This window comes from Anthonomus grandis, chromosome 11 (assembly GCF_022605725.1).
Source record: "Anthonomus grandis grandis chromosome 11, icAntGran1.3, whole genome shotgun sequence".
Classification (NCBI taxonomy): domain Eukaryota; kingdom Metazoa; phylum Arthropoda; class Insecta; order Coleoptera; family Curculionidae; genus Anthonomus; species Anthonomus grandis.
Genome location: NC_065556.1, coordinates 6,279,170 through 6,297,988, shown reverse-complemented (window position 1 = coordinate 6,297,988; position 18,819 = coordinate 6,279,170). Strand labels below are relative to the sequence as shown.

At 32.3% G+C, this 18,819-nt stretch overlaps 1 protein-coding gene across 1 annotated transcript in view; it reads right to left on the bottom strand.

Annotated features, from left to right (window-relative positions):
* The window catches only part of LOC126742453 (uncharacterized), a 1,408,556-nt gene that overhangs the window by 277,633 nt on the left and 1,112,104 nt on the right, over positions 1-18,819 (bottom strand). The window contains exon 14 of the mRNA XM_050449100.1: positions 8,483-8,616. Within this exon, the coding sequence (XP_050305057.1) occupies positions 8,483-8,616 (134 nt within the window). The remainder of the gene's footprint in view (positions 1-8,482; positions 8,617-18,819) is intronic.

The following is an 18,819-nucleotide window of genomic DNA, read 5'->3' as shown; positions in this document are numbered from 1 at the left end:
GATCTATCGAAAACCACTGTATAAAAAAACGCCGAAATACGTCAAAAGGTTTGTCAAGGGGAACAACTTTCTAACCTAAAATTACTTCATCCTCTGCCCCCTAGGGTCATCCCATTAAAAATTTTAAATGGCAAGGGGTATCGAGTAATAGCTTGTTTAAAAAGTCTTTCGAAGTCTTTTATTTTGACGTTTGATTTTTTTTAAATCGGTCGATTCGTTTTCGAGAAAATTAGAAAAATCTTTGTTTATCTTAATTTGTTCAGATAGAAAACAATGAATGAAAATATCAGTTTTTATTTCAATAAGTGTTCAAAATGTTGCCCGTTAGGGTTTGCCAAATCTACAATTCGTTTATAATTTAAAACGGAACCTACCAACATAACCAGGAATTCCGAAGATTAGACGTGAAAAAAACTAAATAACAACCTGATTTTTTTCCGCATTCTTTTCATTAACACAGATATCCTGGGCGAACTGTATTTATTGTTATACCTGCTTAGTTATTTATAGTTGCTAAGGAAAATAAAGAATTTATTTTGCCATCAGTTACATTTGTGACAGTCTTGGAATAGTGAAAATTTATTTGTTGAATTGAAGATTTATTTCCAAAATGGTTTACACACTAGCCGAAAGAGTGGAAATTATTCTACTTTATGGTGCCAAAAATCAATGTGCTTGGCAAACTGCCGTCATGTAACGCCAGAAATCCGGAGAAAATAACTTCGCAAAGGTGTGTTTTGGCCTTTGTTACTAAGTTTACTGAAACCGGATCTGTTGCAAATAAAAAACCTGATCATCGGCGAATTTTGGATGAAGCTGCTCAAGTTAAAGTTTTGGGTCATTTTTGAATAAATCCTAATACTTCATTACGCAAAATTGTTGCTGCCACTGATATTTCATTAGGCTCTGTTCACACAGTTACCAAACTTTATAAATTTCATCCTTTCAAAATTAAAATATTGCAAGAGTTAACCGAAGACGATTTCGATAGGCGAGTTGAGTTTTGTGAAAAAATGACTGAAGCGATTAATGATAATACTATTCATGTAAAGAATATCTGCTTCAGCGATGAATGCACATTTTATCTAAGTGGATTTGTTAATAAGCATAACTGTAGATATTGGAGCAATGAAAATCCTCATGGATTTGTAGAAGGGCATACCCGGTACCCTCAAAAAATGTATGGGCAGGCATTTGAGGAAATAAAGTAATTGGGCCATTATTTATTAACAGAAATTTAAATGGAGACATTTATTTGGATATGTTGGAAAATACCATCAATCCGCTTATCATTGAATCAATTGAAAACCAAAGCGATGATGATGGAAACCCTATACTTGATGAGGCTGAAATATATTTCCAGCAAGACGGGCGCCCCTCCTCACTATGTTCTTCCCGTTCGGCAATGGCTAGACGACGAGTTTCCAGATAAATAAATAGAACGAAGGGGGCCTATAGAATGGCCTGCTAGATCTCCTGATATAACGCCGTTAGACTTTTTTCTATGGGGTCATTTGAAATCTATAGTGTTTACTTTCCAACCTGAAAGTTTGGATGAACTTCGTCAACGCATAATCGACAGCTGCCATGATATCCCACAACATGTTTTTGAAAATGTCCGTCAAGAATTTAAACATCGCCTATATTATTGTTTGGCCAAAAACGGGCAACATTTTGAACACTTATTGAAATAAAAACTGATATTTTCATGTTTTTATTTTCTATCTGAATAAATTAAGATAAACAAAGATTTTTCTAATTTTCTCGAAAACGAATAGACCGATTTAAAAAATTAAACGTCAAAATAAAAGACTTCGAAAGACCTTTTAAATAAGCTATTACTCGATACCCCTTGCCATTTAAAATTTTTAAGGGGATGACCCTGATGGGCAAAGGGTGAAAGGGGGTGAAGTAATTTTAGGTTAGAAAGTTATTCCCCTTGACAAAGCTTTTGACGTATTTTGGCGTTTTTTTTATAAACAGTGGTTTTCGATAAATCCGTGGTGGGAAGTTTTCAAATGAACACCCTGTATAGTTATTATTTTTGTAGTATAATTTAGTCACAAAAACACGTTGCTCCATAATTACTAAAGGGCATACAGTGACAGATAATTTAACAAAACAATCCACAGCCAACTATTCGTAGTTGCGAAATAACAACATTATTTAAACTTTCCGCTCCCAAGGACTACTTTGTATAAAGGATTTAAAATTTTTAATTCCTAAAACTTATTTTCCAACAAAAGATATTTAAATATATTCCCTATATTAATAAAAGTGAATATATTTTCTCGGCACATTTAGAAATCTTAAAACGTTTAAAAAACGAAGTGGCCTTTTAAAGAAAATTAAATGCCTTTCGAAAAGATGTACCCAAACTCACTACTTCTCAATTGAAAAATAGAGGTGAATGCCTCCCCCTGCTAAGAAATTGAAGTTATAGTGACGAAATTTATATGTAAATATATCCTCTGAAAACGAAAGTATACAGATCCGCAGATTTATTAAATTTTCATATTCATAGTCGTAAGCCTTGCTGGACTATTTTCGATAGGACATATAATATTGTTATAAGCTAGCCAGAAGAAACGGATCTTTAGACAATCCCTCAGGGGTCAGAAGAATTATCTGAAATAACTACATGGGAAGTTAAGAAATCACTATCGAGATGAACAACGGGAAAGCTTCTGGTGAAAATCGTATTGTGATCTAGGGAGTTAAGCAAGGAAAAGAGATAATATTAAAGGCAATAACTGTTTTATTTAATAAATGTCTTATAAATCCTTATATACGCCACAAAAGTTATAATGCACAAAAAGGAAAATATTGCCAACCTAAACAAGTATAGACTAATAAATTACTGTCAGACCTTTACACATTATTTATGAAAATTATAACTAGGCGCCTTGAATCTAAATTTGACTCCTATTAACCTCTAGAACAGGCTGGTTTTCGGGCTGGGTACAGAACTAATGACCATCTTAAAGTTACTAAAACCACGCAATGCTATGTTTAGTTCCCTTTAAAATAACCACGCAATAGTAAGTGTAAAAGTATATGAAAAGAACGATACATTTAAGATACGATGTAGTCTGATAGGGAGATACAAATCTCGCTCAAGCTACTTACCACGGTTCTAGAAAACATGTTCGAAAATATTGAGCAGGAGAGTCTAGAGATAAATATCGACGGAAAAAATCTTAATCACCTCTAATTTGTCATCGATATTGTATTGATATTAGATTGCCTATTTAAAAATGCTGTCAAAATTGACTTCTGCCTCACATATCTTTGTGTGGCATCATTTTAAATGGAATTATGATGGACCTAGTCGCTAGCCTAAATCTTCTAATACGGGGAAAAGAGATCTTCCAAGTAACATCTTATAAATATCTAGGACATAAGATCAGAATCAGTAAAGATAATTAAACATGCGAAATTGAGCGGAGAATTGGACTAACATGGATGGTTTTTGCAGGAGGTAAGCCTAAACATATATTTAAATCAGAGATTCTGTTGTGCCTTAAACGGAAAATGTTTGATTACTGCTTACTGCCTATTACGACTTACGGTTCAGAGATTTCAACGTTAGAGAAAAAGTCAGTAAATGAAATGAGAGTTATATAACGCCTCATGGAACGTTCTTTATTGGAAATTACATTAAGAGATAGAGTTCCTACTGAATCAATACGACAGAGAACCAGGGTTATAGATGCAGGGGAATAAATGGTGCTTAAGCTGGAGTCTGGATGGAAATGTAGCAACAATGCCATGTGATAAATGAACCTAAGAAATTACAGAATGGCGACCCAAAGAACAAGCCTTTAGAAACTAGGGACGATACATATTAAGAAATCTGGTAGGCACATAGAAATTGAAAACTTCATAAACATCTTATAACTTTGTTTTGCTAAAAAAAAACTAATCAACCTGTTCTATTTAGGATCATTCTTATGAACATTGTAGCCTTTATATACAAATATTAAAAAAAGTTAACGGATATATAAGGAATGTCTGGTCTTAAATTTCTCTATTTTGAACATTTGCAATGGTCAAAATTTGACTGGATTAAACGCAAAAAAAAAGTTCATGATTTATCTTAGAGGTAAGGCGTCTTCCAAACATAGGAAAAATAAGGCCAATGTTAACTGGAAGGATTTTAAGAGGCTAAAGAATTTAGTAGCATTATTAATTGTAACGGAAATGAAAACGAAAAAATCGTTTTTAGCTTATCAGTTCAAAATTGGTCCTGGAGTTTTTTTGAAAACTTTAAAATATATTAATTTTAACTAGAAACCAGTTAATAGTTCTAGTGAAATAAGTGATCCTGATAGTTTTAGCAACTATTTTGTAGATAGTGTATCTTTATTCTAGCCTTTACTAAATGCATAAATTTGCAAAACTGTGGTAAGTTGCAAACGTTTTATAGGTTGCCAAAGTAAATAATCCCACAGAACTCTCTGATTTTAGACATGTGAGTCTCCTTCTATTTCTAAGTGATTGGCCAAGGTTATTTATGAGCAAATTAGCTGCTATATTTTCGAGCATGCTATATTACCTTTGAGCCAATCAGGCTTTAGACATTTGCATAATACAACTACGGCCTTTATTAAACTGACTGATGATATACATATTTTGGTCGAAAAAATTAGAGGTGTATGTTTCTCGATTACAGTAAGGCGTTTGATACTGTAAGTCATGAGCTAATATGTTTAAAAATTAAATACTTTGGTTTTGGACAAGGTGCTTTAAGCTTACTTAGACGCTAATTATCCAATAGACAATGGGAGTGTTTTATTGATATTTTGTCAAAGGCTATATTGGTTGAGCAACTTAATTTTTAGCATTATTATTATTTCGACTATCAAAATGTTAGTAATTATCGTAAACTGATATATGGAATGTCATTGTCATATTGTTTGGCATTAAATCTTACTTAAACACAATTTCTTGTATTTCGAAGATTCTAAAAAGACCCATCAAGTTCTCTTAACCTCGTTATTTATACTACGGAAATTAATCCTTAGGGTTACAAATGAATAATATAAACATCAATTTATATGATAAATAAAATAAAAATAATATTAAAATATACAAATCAAATAAGTCCTGTAATTATTGACCTCGTTTGCAAAAAAAAAATAGGCCAATAATTTTAAAATTGAGATGTTGTTCTTTAAATTTATTACCAAAGTTGTTGTTAAAAGAAATATGTAAGAATACTGATAAGTATATTAAAATACAGGGTAAGTCATAAAACTATAAAGAAATAATAGAATGTCAGTTAATTAGTGTTTTCTTATAAATGATTTTTTAAATTTAATATTTCGATTTTATTGCGGTTTGATTCCCATTACAGCAGAAAAATATTTAGAGTTTTTTAGTCTGAATATATATAAAACTAAAAAAAGGAAGAAACATTCTCATAAGAGAGTACCAGATATCGTAGGAAAAAACCACCTGTTCGACAACTAAATGACATATACGACGTTTATTAGAATAATATCCTACTCTTAGCTTGTAAAGAAACCGGCTTACATAAAAACCTCACAAAAACCTAACCATCCTCAAAATAGTATCCCTGGGAGTCGACATATTTCTTCCAGAGGTACCGCTATTGTAAGAAAATCATATCAGGAAAGCCTCTTTCGGAATGGACTCTGCTCATGTAGATAATGTAGCATATTCCTGTAATACTCCTTTGTGATTCTCTGGCATGGTAATGTCTCGCGTATCTGACGTGAGTTAAAAAATACTGTAAACGTCACCTTCATATTTCTCCGCACTTGGCAAATCTTTGTGTGTGATATTCACACCATTATCATCGAAAATGATCATTAAGTTTTAAGGCAAAAATTGAATGCAGTACCGCTAGCATGAAACATCGATAAGAACACAATATATAACCTCACTTGCTCACAACTCTTCTTGACAGCAGCTGACGCTACTTATGCAGGGTATCCCATTAAACTTGTAAAAGCTTTTAACTGTAGTTAGGTCTTCCTACGGGATATCAAAATATGTCAATATGAACTTAGCGAAATGTTGACGGTTTTCCAATCATGAAATGCCTTAGGACAGTAATCACTTTTTCAAAGTTCTTCTTTATTGTGGAAATAATACAGGGAGTTTCCAGAATTATTACTTTTTCACTTAATTACTATTTGTTTTGCTTTTATAATGTAAGAGAAATAATATGTATATATAATAACAATGTTTTATCGTGGCCATCAGTCAAAAACGTCTCTCTTTTATTGTAATTTCATAATGGTGAAAAATCTGCGGGTCTCTTATCTCATAAAAAAGTTATGCTTTTTGATATACTATGAAACAATCTTTTAGAAACAGTTAATAGTACGAAAAACTATCTTCAAAACCGTTATTATTATTTATAAATTTGCAAATTAGTAGATAACAAAAAAAACATGACATTTCACTTCCGTAGCCTCATAATTTTGATATTATTATTTGAAACTTTTATTAAAAGCTTGCTTTTATTTTCTTGCAACGCATTGCCTAAGGTAAACAAATTATCCAGTTTGAGTTTTTTTGTCACACTGATATTTGGTGAGTATAAGAAATATTTGTTTAATTTGCTTTGGAATTAGTTAACAATGCCTTATTATAGGTACACAGCGCGTGAATATGCAGAAATCCATCTTATCTACGGAGAAAGTCGTCAAAATACCAACAAAGCCGCTACAGGGATCGATTTACTCTAAGAAACCATCCTCGAGTGTTCCCTGCTGTGCACTAAGCGCATTGCAAAGGAAAAATGCCAGGCATTCCAGAAAGTCAAGGAAAAAAGCTTATCAATATAACGATGAGGTAATCTTAGATAAAGTGCATGAAAATCCATCAATTTTAGTAAGATCTATACAAGGACGAACGGGAATTTCAAAAACTACTGTCGGGATCGTACGTTAAGAACAAATGCACCAATTTCATGTTCAAAGAGTACAGGCTCTCTTTCCAGCGGATTACAGAAAACGGATAGTATTTTGTCAAGATATACTGAGAAGAATGCGTGCAGATCCAGACTTTTTTTTGAGCATTCTTTGCAGTGACAAATTCTCATGTCGACGTTTTGGAATTTTCAACATCCATAATGTACATGAATAGGCAATAAAAACCCACATGCTATTTAGCAGGATAAATTTCAGCGTCAGTTTAAAATTAACCTTTGGACGGGAGTAGTCAACAACAGGGTAATTGGCCCAGTCAAAATTCCCGACAACTTTAACGGAGTAGCTTATTTGAAGCTTCTTTAAGGTCAACTGCTAATTCTGCTAGAAGATGTACCTTTAAAGGTGAGAGGGCGAATGTGGTTCCAGAATGATGGTTGTCCTGTTCATTATGCTGCACTGGTTTGACAACATTTGGATAATATATTCCCTGAAACATGGATAGGGCGCTTGGATCCTATTCTTTGGCCACCACGTCCCCCGGATTTGAATCCTTTGGATTTTTTTACTAGGGTTGATTAAAACAGATTGTTTATTCAAACCAGTTAATACAAGAGAGGAATTAGGGGAAAAAATACTTAAGGCGGCACGAGAAATTAATCAAGCAGGAACTCTGCGGCGATTAAAAAGACATTTTGTAAAAAGATGCAGAACTTGCATAAGAGCTCATGGTAAACACTTTAAAAATTTATTGTAGGCCTCATCCCTATGAACAATAAAAATTAAACCATTCGATTATTTTTGTAGCTTTGTTTTCTAGCTTTTGTTTTTTAGGCATAAGTTTTGAAGCTTTGGCTTTTAAGGCATTAAAAAAAGATCTGATTTTTAATGCAAATGTAGGTTTTAGTAAAAGTTTTCCGTATTATTAACTGTTTCTAAAAGAGTGTTTTGTAGTATATCAAAAAGCATAACTTTTTTATGAGATAAGAGACCCGCATATTTTCACCATTATGAAATTAGAATGAAAAAGGGTTTTGAACTGATGGTTACGATAAAACATTCATTATTTCTCTTACAGTATAAGAGCAAAACAAATATTAATTAAGTAAAAAAGAAATAATCCTAGGAGCTCGCTGTATTATTTCCACAATAAAGAAGAACTTTGAAAAAGTGATTTCTGTCCTAAGGCATTTTATGATTGGAAAATATATAAGTTATTAAAGTTAGACAGATATTGTCATTGGCGTAGTATAGATTTTTTTAATTAATAAAAGATTTTACAAGTTCAACGTTGGAAAATGTACACATGCGCATTATGATTCATGGTGGGCTCACATAATCATGCTTGATTGAAATTCTTTGGATTTCCAAAATAAAAAAATTAAATAGGATACTTTTCTAAGCGACCTGATATAATTTATGTACTGAGATATAAAAACCTCAAAATAAAATTGATTTTTAAACTATTAGTAAGTAAATATAATTTAAGTGCAGATAGATTACACTACGCAATTCGATACATCATAATTTTATTAACTTAAATAAATAATATCCTAGGTTTAATCTATGGAACTTACCGAGCATATGTCAAATTAACAAACGTGCCATCCTTAAACCAGCGAAAAGTCATGGATGGAGACCCTCGGGCGACACAGCTTAAAATAAACTCGTCATTTTCCCTTATAACTCCTGGTTGATTTATATCCACGCTCTGAAAGAGGTCATAAAAGGTATTTTAGTTCTATATCATTAAATTACTTGTATATAGTATAAATAACGTTATATTTTTATATATGTATAATGCTTCAAAAGAAAATAAATGTAATGTATATAACACATGAAAATGGGAAGAATGGAACACCTAAAAATATTACTAAATTTGGTATATTAGTTTTTATACCTAATAAAAATTTCACTAATAAATATTAGATTAGATTTTTCCAACGTAAAACTGATATTTTGTTTTAAAGAAAATTAGATTTTAAAAGACATTTTTTTAAGAAAATAATCCTGGCATTTTTAATTAAATGCAATTAATAAAATGACATTTAAGCTGGAAGAAATGCTAATTAGAATACTTGAAGTTGCCAGAACTACAACTTCTGGGGTAATTAGTAGCATATCCATCCCTGCCCAAGACCGTTTTGTAGCATTGTAAATTGGAATCATGGTCCATTTGCTTTTACATATACATAACATGGATGTTTTGAATTAAGCAACTGAAGACTGTTTATATGAAATAGAAATTTATGCTAGGCCACTGAGAGTTTTTCGGTAAAAATATAAGAATCTCACTGCGATATTAACTTATAAATATGTAAAACATGGTAAGTAGAATTAGGAATATACCCAACAGTTCTTTTAGACGAATTTAGATTTTCTGGTATCCTGAATTTTAGAAGACTTTGGGTCCTAAAAGAGATAGAAATATTTTTTTTACGTCACGCATGGCAAATTCTAAGGCAGGGTCTCCACCCTGCGATTTGATTCGAATCGATACTGTTTTGGAGTGGTATGAAATACGGAGAGAAAATAAATCTTTTTTTCTCTGTTTGGCTGTTGAGCATAGTTAAGATGATGTGCTTCAAGAAGTAATTAATGATTCAATTTTAAGTACGCCTCATAATAGCTATTTATGTATCAAGGGCATTCTAAGGACGATAATGCCCAGAAGGTGGAAATAGTAGCTAGGCTTCCGCCTGCTGGGCATTAGAGCCTAACAATGCCCGTGGTGCATACAATGCTTTATGTTTTAATAATTTTAATATTAATTAAAAAATAGGGTCTATCTATACAGGTATACGTACATACCTACCTATAGAAATTTATCAAGTGACTTGCAGTGATTATTTAAGTTTGACTTTGATGTTTCTGTCAGTTAGTCAGTTGGCATTTTTTGTTTAAATATTTGCTTAAAATGGAAGAAATTCCACAAAATATAAGAGAAAAGGCCATAAAAGCGACCGAAAATCTTTTGCCAGTTAAATCAAGGCAACAGCATGATCGGGAGTATGGCATATTTGGTATTTGGAAAGATGCCAACGCAATTGTTCAAATAACCGAAACCGTTCTAATGGCATATTTTCAGGAACTGGTAAGTTATTGATTTTATTTTAATAGGTACATATGTTTAACAAATTTTAATATTTTTAGTCGGAAAAATACAGTCCGAACTCTCTCTGGACCAAGTATTCTACCCTAAGATCTACGTTAATGGTCTATAAAAATATTGACATCTCGCAATACCATCGTCTCATATCTTTTTTAAAAGTTAAGTCGAAAGGATATGTCCCGAGGAAGTCAAAAGTTTTGGAAGGAAAACAAATAATAAAATTTATTAAGAAGGCTCCTGATGATATCTACTTGGTACACAAAGTCATATTGGTAATGGGTGTTTTTGGAGGTTTAAGACGAGATGAGTTGGTCAAAATGACCATTGATGATATTGAAGATAGAGGAACGATCTTGGTTATAAAGGTACCAGAAACTAAAACTTCAACTTAAAAAAGTTTTACTATGATTGAAGAAGATTTAGGCGCTTTAAATTTTATAAAAAAGTACGCAGCATTAAGACCAGCTGGAATAAAGAAGATTCTTTCTTACCTATAGAAAGAGTCGCTGTATAGTACAACCTGTTGGAAAAAATCATAGGAAGCGTCCCAACATTGATCGCAAAATTTTTAAAACTGGATAATTCAGAAGCTTATACCGGCCACTGTTTGCGTCGCACATCGTGAACTTTACTTGTTGAGGCAGGTGCTTCGTTTGAAATGCTAAAACAACATGGAAAATGGAAAAGCTCTTCAGTAGCTAAAGGATATATAGAAGAAAGTATTTCATCCAAAAATAAAGTAGCCAAAATAATTGCCAATTCAGTTAATTCCGAGGTTAATTCCGTATCGACTATTGAAAATTCTTTAATGGACAATTTACAAACTATACAAAATAGCGTTAGTGCTGCTACCTCTACCATCACAAAAAACACCGACCATTCTATAGTGGGATCAACTACATTTTCCGGGACATTTCAAAATTGTAATTTTTATTTTGGAAATAAAGTTTAATTTTTAGTATTTAAAAAAACATTATTTTTTGTATAAATTGGATGTTTATTATTTATTATGAGAGAAATAAAATTGGATAAGCAATAAAAATTCCGGGCATTATCATAATGCCCGCTTATAATGCTCTAGGTGTGATAGCAGATATTATTGCTACCATAACCTATTCCGTTTCTAAGGTATTAGAAATCAATAATAGATAGGTAAAACATAATGTAATTAATGGTACAGGTGGGTCCAAAGGCTATTAGCTTACTACAACAATTTCTAATTTTATTGTTAAATATAAAATTAGGTTTTAATAATATAAGCGCTTTTCTTGTTTAAATCATAAATAAAATTTCATTTAATCTGGCTTTTTATCAGTCTTGCCAAAATAAACATGTTTTTTCGTGTTATATAGATACACAATTTGATGTCTATTTATGTTTTGTCAATTTGTAAATGATTTGAGAAAAAAACGATGATTTTTTTTTAAATCTTGTATCGAAATATAAAATTGATTTTTTTTTACTTTTGATTTTATCTTTTAGCATCAATAACTAATTACGATCTATTTTTTCATTATCATCTGCTGACATTTTTTTATTTGTCATACTAACTGATTAAAATATTTCTTTTTAGTAAATGGATTTTATTAAGATGAACTAAAATAAACACTGCTAGAAAAATATAAATTGTTTATTATTTTTGGAGTTTTCTTAATACTGTCTTATTTTTTATTTGTAGTTGAAATTTGCTAGTTACATTTATTTAGTAATCTACATATGTTGTTGGATCCCAATTAACTAATTTTTATTGTAAATCTTTGTTGTAAATGTTCGACTTCACGACTTATCTAAATGCAAAAATAATTCATTATTAGCTTAAACGAAATCTATGCGAATTAATTTACTTAAAAATATATATAGTACATATCATATGAATAAATAAAAATATAAGTGCGAGGATATATAAAAGAAAAGCTGATATAATTATACAGGGCTTTTCTTTGAAGTCCCCCCCCCCATTTATTTTTTGAACGGGTGTCAAAATAACACATAATAACACTTTTTTTAATAGCTATTTGATTTTTGGAATGTCCAAATAATGTTCAATAACCTTTAACGTAAAATGTGACATACGAGGGCGGTTCAGTAAGTCCTAATGCATTTATTCAAGATGGCGCTTATGTGTTATTTTGACATTTAGAACTGTCGTTTTTATGTCAAAATAAAATAGTGACGCATTTATTTTCGTACACTGATTTTTACCTATTCAAAAATCATAAAAATGTAAAACGTTAAAATAAAAAAAAATACTTTTTTATTAGGCCGCCATTTTGAAACGAGTTAAGATATGGGTCTAATATTTCAGGGTTATAAAGTACTCATTGAGGCCTTTAAAATGAGGTACCACACGACCCCCCTTTCTATTTAAAATTTTTTCTCAAGATGTCGCCCAGCCGCCATCTTGGAATTTACAACTACCTAGTTTACAGTAAAAAATAGTATCTATAGACCAATTTACTTATGCCAAGTTTCAAAAATTTTTTTTGACCCGTTCAAAAAATAAATGGGGGGGGGACTTCAAAGAAAAGCACTGTATACTTATTATATTATACCTAATTATTCTATTAAATATAAGATGACTTGAGATAGAGAATCGAGATGACTTAACTTTCGCATCTGGGATAGATTAATTTATCGCCTTTGACTGGTTCAAGGTGACCTAATTCACTTGACACAAATTGAAGATACCATTTAGCCGCCCTTGCAGTTTTTTTAATATTTTATACAGTATTTTAAATATTTTGTTTTAAAAGACTTTTATAAAAGCGAGTGTTAGATGTAGTGTTTACTAACTTTAAAATCAAGTTTTTTTGAAAGTATGTTTCCTCTTTTAGTACACTTCATTTTTCTCTTTCTCATACTTTCGTATTATTTAGGATTTAGCCATTCACATGCAAAAAACTTAATTAAGAAATTAAATTAAAAAAAAGTTATACTAAGCATAATATTGAAAATGCATAGTATTGGCCTGCGAAATAATGATAAGTGCATATTTATCATGAAGAAGGATAAAACTAGAAAACATAAGTCAGTATACTCTTGGAACTTTTTTTCTTTTTTTTTGGCTTTGCAACCCTAGATGAGTCTTAGCCGCATAGTTTCGTAAATTCGAGCATATTCGAGATACTCAAAAATTTGGTCGGGATTCAATAACTGAAGAAGATGAGCTTAGCGTTCTGTTAACGTTCCAAGATAATTCGAAAGCCACAATCACAGGCACAGCTTCTAATATTAACTTATCGCGATCTACTGTGCATAAAGTATTGAAAAAAAGCAAAGTTCCACCCTTATAAAATATTCTTACTTCAAGAGCTTTCGGAAGATGATTTTGATCGCCGAAATGAATTTTGTAAGCAAATGCAGCAATTATACAGGGTGTCCCAGCGAAAACGAAACAGAGGTATTTTTGGTATGAAAAAAAAAAAATTTTTTACAAAAATCTCGAACACGTCGATTTTATTTTCGAGGGGGACAACTTTTCCTTACCAAGGCACCCTCATACCAGTAACCCTCTTCGAGGGGGTGGGATCACCCCTAAAATCTTAAATAGAAAGAGGGGTCGTGTGATACCTTATTTTAAAGGTCTTTTAATTCTGAATATAACTGCCAAATTTGAAGTGGCTAAAATTTTTTATCCGGATATGACAGCTTGTCAAAATTGTAGAAACAGCGAAAATGAAAAAGATATTTTGAACTCTGTTTTGGATAATATTTTTAAAAGAATAAGGAAGTCCTAATTTCGAAGGGGTCACTTATTAATTAAGAGGCCACCCTAATACCTGGAACCCTTTACGAGGGGTTGAAATCACCCCTTAAATCTTAAATAGAAAAAGGGGTCGTGTCATTCCTTATTTTGAAGGCCTTTTTACTCTGAATTTAAATGGTGACTTCTGAGTGACTGATGAATATCTTGTGGATATAAAAATAGCAAGAAATACAATCTTTACTGCCAGTAAAAGTGGAGAGATAAGAAATACCTACCCTTTTCCTTTTGTGTCTTTTAAATAAAACAAGTTTATTTAAATTACGTCAATTTATTAAATGTTCAAATTGTGCCCCGCCTACTTCCATGCAGGAATACAGGTTTTGCTCAAAACGATGCCTGACGTTTTGTAGAACTTCAGGTGTTATCATCTGACACTCATTTATAATTCTCTGGCGTAAGTCTTCTATGGTGTCTGGTTGGTGTCTAGTTGGGTTTGTTTTTAAATGCCCCCATGAAAAAAAATCTAATGGGGTTAAATCGGGTGACCTAGCTGGCCATTCCATAAAAGGTCTTCTCCTTCCAATCCAATGATCAGGAAATATCTCATCAAGATATTGCCTCACACCAGCAGCATAATGTGGAGGCGCTCCGTCTTGTTGGAAAACGACTTGATCATCATCAGAATGATTTCCGCCTTCCATTATTTCTACTATTCTTGGATATACGGCATTTTCCAAGAGATCTCGGTACTTTTCTCCATTCTAATTTCCGGGTAGAAAAAACGGACCAACAATGGAGCCGCCCAAGATTCCCGCCCAAACATTTAACTTCTCAGGGAACTGGGTATGAACTTCACGAAACTGGCCCGGATTTGCATTTGACCAGTAGCGGCAGTTATGACGATTTACGTTGCCATTAAGAAAAAAAGTACATTCATCTGGAAAGCAAATGTTGTAAATAAGACGCGGATTAACAGTTATTATATCACTAAGCGATTCACAAAATTGCACTCGTCTGTCAAAATCGTCCTCATTCAGTTCTTGCACCAGATGAATTTTGTAAGCATGGAATTTATTATGCTTAAGTATCCTATGAACGCTACTTTTGCTTACTCCTGTACTCGTCGCCAATTTTCTGACACTTATTCCTGGCTTGGCATGAAGTTGACCTAGGACAGTTATTTGCATTGCTTCATTGACAACAACAGCATTTTGAACCTCACGCTTTTTATTTAAGACACTGCCAGATTTCCTAAATTTAGCAACTATTTCTAGAACGTATTTTCTGTTGACTCGTTTTTCTGGATGAAGGTCATTAAATTCTTGTACCGTTCTATTGGCACAATTGTTATGCCGAAAGAAAAACTCTATCATGTCAACCCTCTCTGCAGTAAAATAAACCATTGCTAACAGTGTTTTAACACGTAAAAGACTGGGTAATAATTTAAAACTATTTAAATAAATGCTGCTTTATGAAAAAAGTACCAATGATATTTAGCAAGCTAAATAAATTCTTCAGATACTTGTGTTTGCATTTTATTTGGTAATTTGTTTTTATTTATGATATGCTGATAAGGTGTAATAACAATAATATTAACAATACTAATAAATTTTTAATCATGTTTTAATGATCCAATAAAAAAAATTGTAAGAAAGGGTTTCAGGCATAAAGGTTTATTTAAAGCATTTTTTTCAGAATTTTATTTGGCTTTCATATCCAGAAGAAATCCATCAGTCACTCAGAAGTCCATTTAACCATTTAAATTTAAAGTGAAAACGCTTTCAACATAAGGTATAACACGATCCCTTTTTCTGTTTAAGATTTAAGGGGTGCTTTCAACCCCTCGTAAAGGATTCCAGGTATTAGGTGGCCTTTTAATTAATAAGTGACCCCTTCGAAAATAGGACCAGCAACCCCCTTGCTGGTATGAGGGTGCCTTGGTAAGGAAAAGTTGTCCCCCTCAAAAATAAAATCGACGTGTCCGAGATTTTTGAAAAAAAAAATTTTTTCATACCGAAAATAGCTCTGTTTCGTTTTCGCTGGGACACCCTGTATAATAATTACGCATTGATTGGTAAAACGGAAAATATTTTCTGACGAAGCAACGTTTACTTGGCCATGTGAACACATAGAATTGTCGACACTGGGTGACCGAAAATGCTTGTTTGTTCACAGAATGTCATAAATAACACCCTCAAAAAGTCAATGTGTAGTGCGGTATAGTGGAAGGAAGAATTTCAGGACTTTACTTTTTTGATGACACTTACACTGGTGAGAGGTATTTGGACTTTTTCAAAATGATCTTATCCCCGCTTTGATGAATTTGTATCCGGATTTGGAAGAACCCGACATGCACTAACGTGATCTTTTTTTTTCCGCAGGATGAAGTCCCGCCACACTATGCTTTACTCGTTCGCAATTATCTAGATGAAATTTTTCTAAATCATTGGATAGGTGGACGACGATTCATTAAATAGCCACCCAGATCGCCAGATTTAACTGCCCTCGATTACTTTTTATGGGGATACTTAAGAAGTAAAGTTTATAGGATTTAAAAGAACAAATACGCCAGGAGATTAGAAATATTGCTCCAGATTATTTTTATTGACAACATTCAAAAAGAATTTTTAAATCGCCTTGGTTATTATCAGGTTTTTAACGGTGCTCAATTCGAACATTTAATTTAGATATTTCTTAAATTTTACAATTTTACATCATAATTTTTCATTCAAAATTGCTTATGTAACCACTATTTGTTTGTACCATATATATTATATCTTTTTTTGGGTCACCCTGTATATTTAATTTCCACGTAGAAAAACCTTAACCCAAATATTCAAATCGATGGGCCTGATTTGAGGCCTTGGACGCTTTGTAACCAACATATATTTTTTCTTTGTTTACTCGTAGGACCAGATTTTCCGCCCCTTCCTCTATCTGTAAAAAAACCTCTCACATGTCTGCACCGAAATAAGCAACTGTGTCTATGTCATTAGCAAAAACCAATAGCAGTTTTGAATCTTAATGTAAGACCTACTGTTAGCTCTGACGCTTATCTGCTAACTGCATATTACAAGCCAAAATTACGTATCAACCGTTACCCTCTATACCGGTCCTTCTTTTTCAGTCCTGATGTTACATGGCGGTATGCCCTGTCTCCTACCTTTACCTACGCATATGAGCTTGTTTCCTAATTCCCTTGGTATGCCTATCTTGAACATTGCCAACCATAACCTGTATCTTTTCATCAAGTTATATGCTTGCCGGAAGTCCACGAAGATTTGGTTGACATCCCTGTTGAATCCAGTTCTTTTCTAATATTAATCTCATCAAAAATATCTGATTAATCGTTGAACTTTTAGCACGACATCTGCATTGATAGTCGATAGCCGATAATATCTTCCCCATAAGCGGTCAGCTTCCTTAGTATTATAATTACTGGGACTTTGTATGCTATCTTGATAAGCGATGTACCTCTATAATTTCAAAATTCTTTCTTGTTTCCTTTCTTATGTATAGATATATGTATAGATATATATATCTTTAGGTATTTTCTGTTGTTTCGATATTTTCAGAATCATTTTTTAAGTTTTCTATTGTGAAACGCTTCCTTCCTTTTTAGCATTTCTCTATTTATGCCATCGTTGCCTAGCGCTTTATATTTTCTGAGAAATGTGATCGCATTCTTAAGTAAGTGTTGGTGTTGCTATTCTCACAACTACTGGATTGAAGGCAATGTCTTGAAACTACTCTTTTTATTTTCCAAGGATTACATTTTTGTCTTTATCAGCTCGCCTATTTATTTTCTCATAACTTGGTTTCTCCAACGATTTCCGTAATTGATGCTCCAGGTGGTTCTTCTTTTTAGCTCTAAGCAATTATATTGTCTCTATTCTTATCATCATCTGTAGAGTTTGTTAGCATTATGAGTCGTTTTTTAGTTTTTATTTCTAGCAGTTTCTCACATTCTCTTTCAAAGCAGTTTATGTTTGAGCGTTTCTTCCATTTTCCAATTGTTTCCATTGCTACTATAATATCTTCTATAATTGATTTTATTTTCTGCCATATTTTCTTCAGCTTTATGTTGTCCTCGGGTCTTAGATAGTCAAAATATTTTTTGTGTTGCTATTCTTATTCTCAACTTGGTTTTTACCAAATGATCAATATCGCTTTCTGCTCCAAATACTTCATGCACTAATGATGCTACTAGAATGTCGTGCATTTATAAGAATATGATTCTATTTGGTTAAGAATTGTTAGGTCGCTTGAAATCCACGTGACTTTATATATGTTTTCTTTCAAATTGCGCGGATTGTACAATCATATTTTTAAAACTGGCAAACTTTATTAGGCGGTGTCCATTATTGTTTGTTCTATCATGTAGCCTATGTCTTTCTACTAGTGTCGCCGAGAGAAAAACCGGGCCCGGGTCTAAAAATATACGGCCCCTATACAAACATCCATAATTTCTTCAAGTGAATGAAACTAACCATAAAATATATGTGTTAATTATGTATATATCCCATAATTAAGTCAAAATAGAGTAAATTCTTCGCTAAAAAATATTACGATTTGACTAAATTCTTCTAGTCTAAAAAACGATAATAACCAAGATACTTGATACTAGTTGAAGTTTGAATATTATTTTTACCTTTTTTTAATAAATCCTTCAAAAAGTAGCATATCAGCACAAGATTAGGTTTTTGGGGGCAACAAATTCGAATTCAATGGTAATTTTTGTGTACATCCTAGAGGGCGCTGTCAGCCGCTGTCATGTTCCGAGGTGACAAAAATGTGTACAACTTTATTGTGCCTCAGTGTATATGAGTTTTTTTATAAAAATCTCAGCTTTTCAGTTAGTATTACTTTACAAAAGTTATATGTTTTTTGGGTCACTCAGAGCGACCGTCTTTGAGATAACTGAATTTTTTTAATTTTGAATGCGGCCTTAATAAAAAATGTATGTTATTTATGATTTGCTTTTTTTTCTAGGGAAATTAAGTTTTTCATTTATTGTGGTAAATTAATAAAAAATACAAACAGAGCTGAGCAGTACTTTTTGAAACTAACTCATATAAAAAAAAATAAGAAAGCCA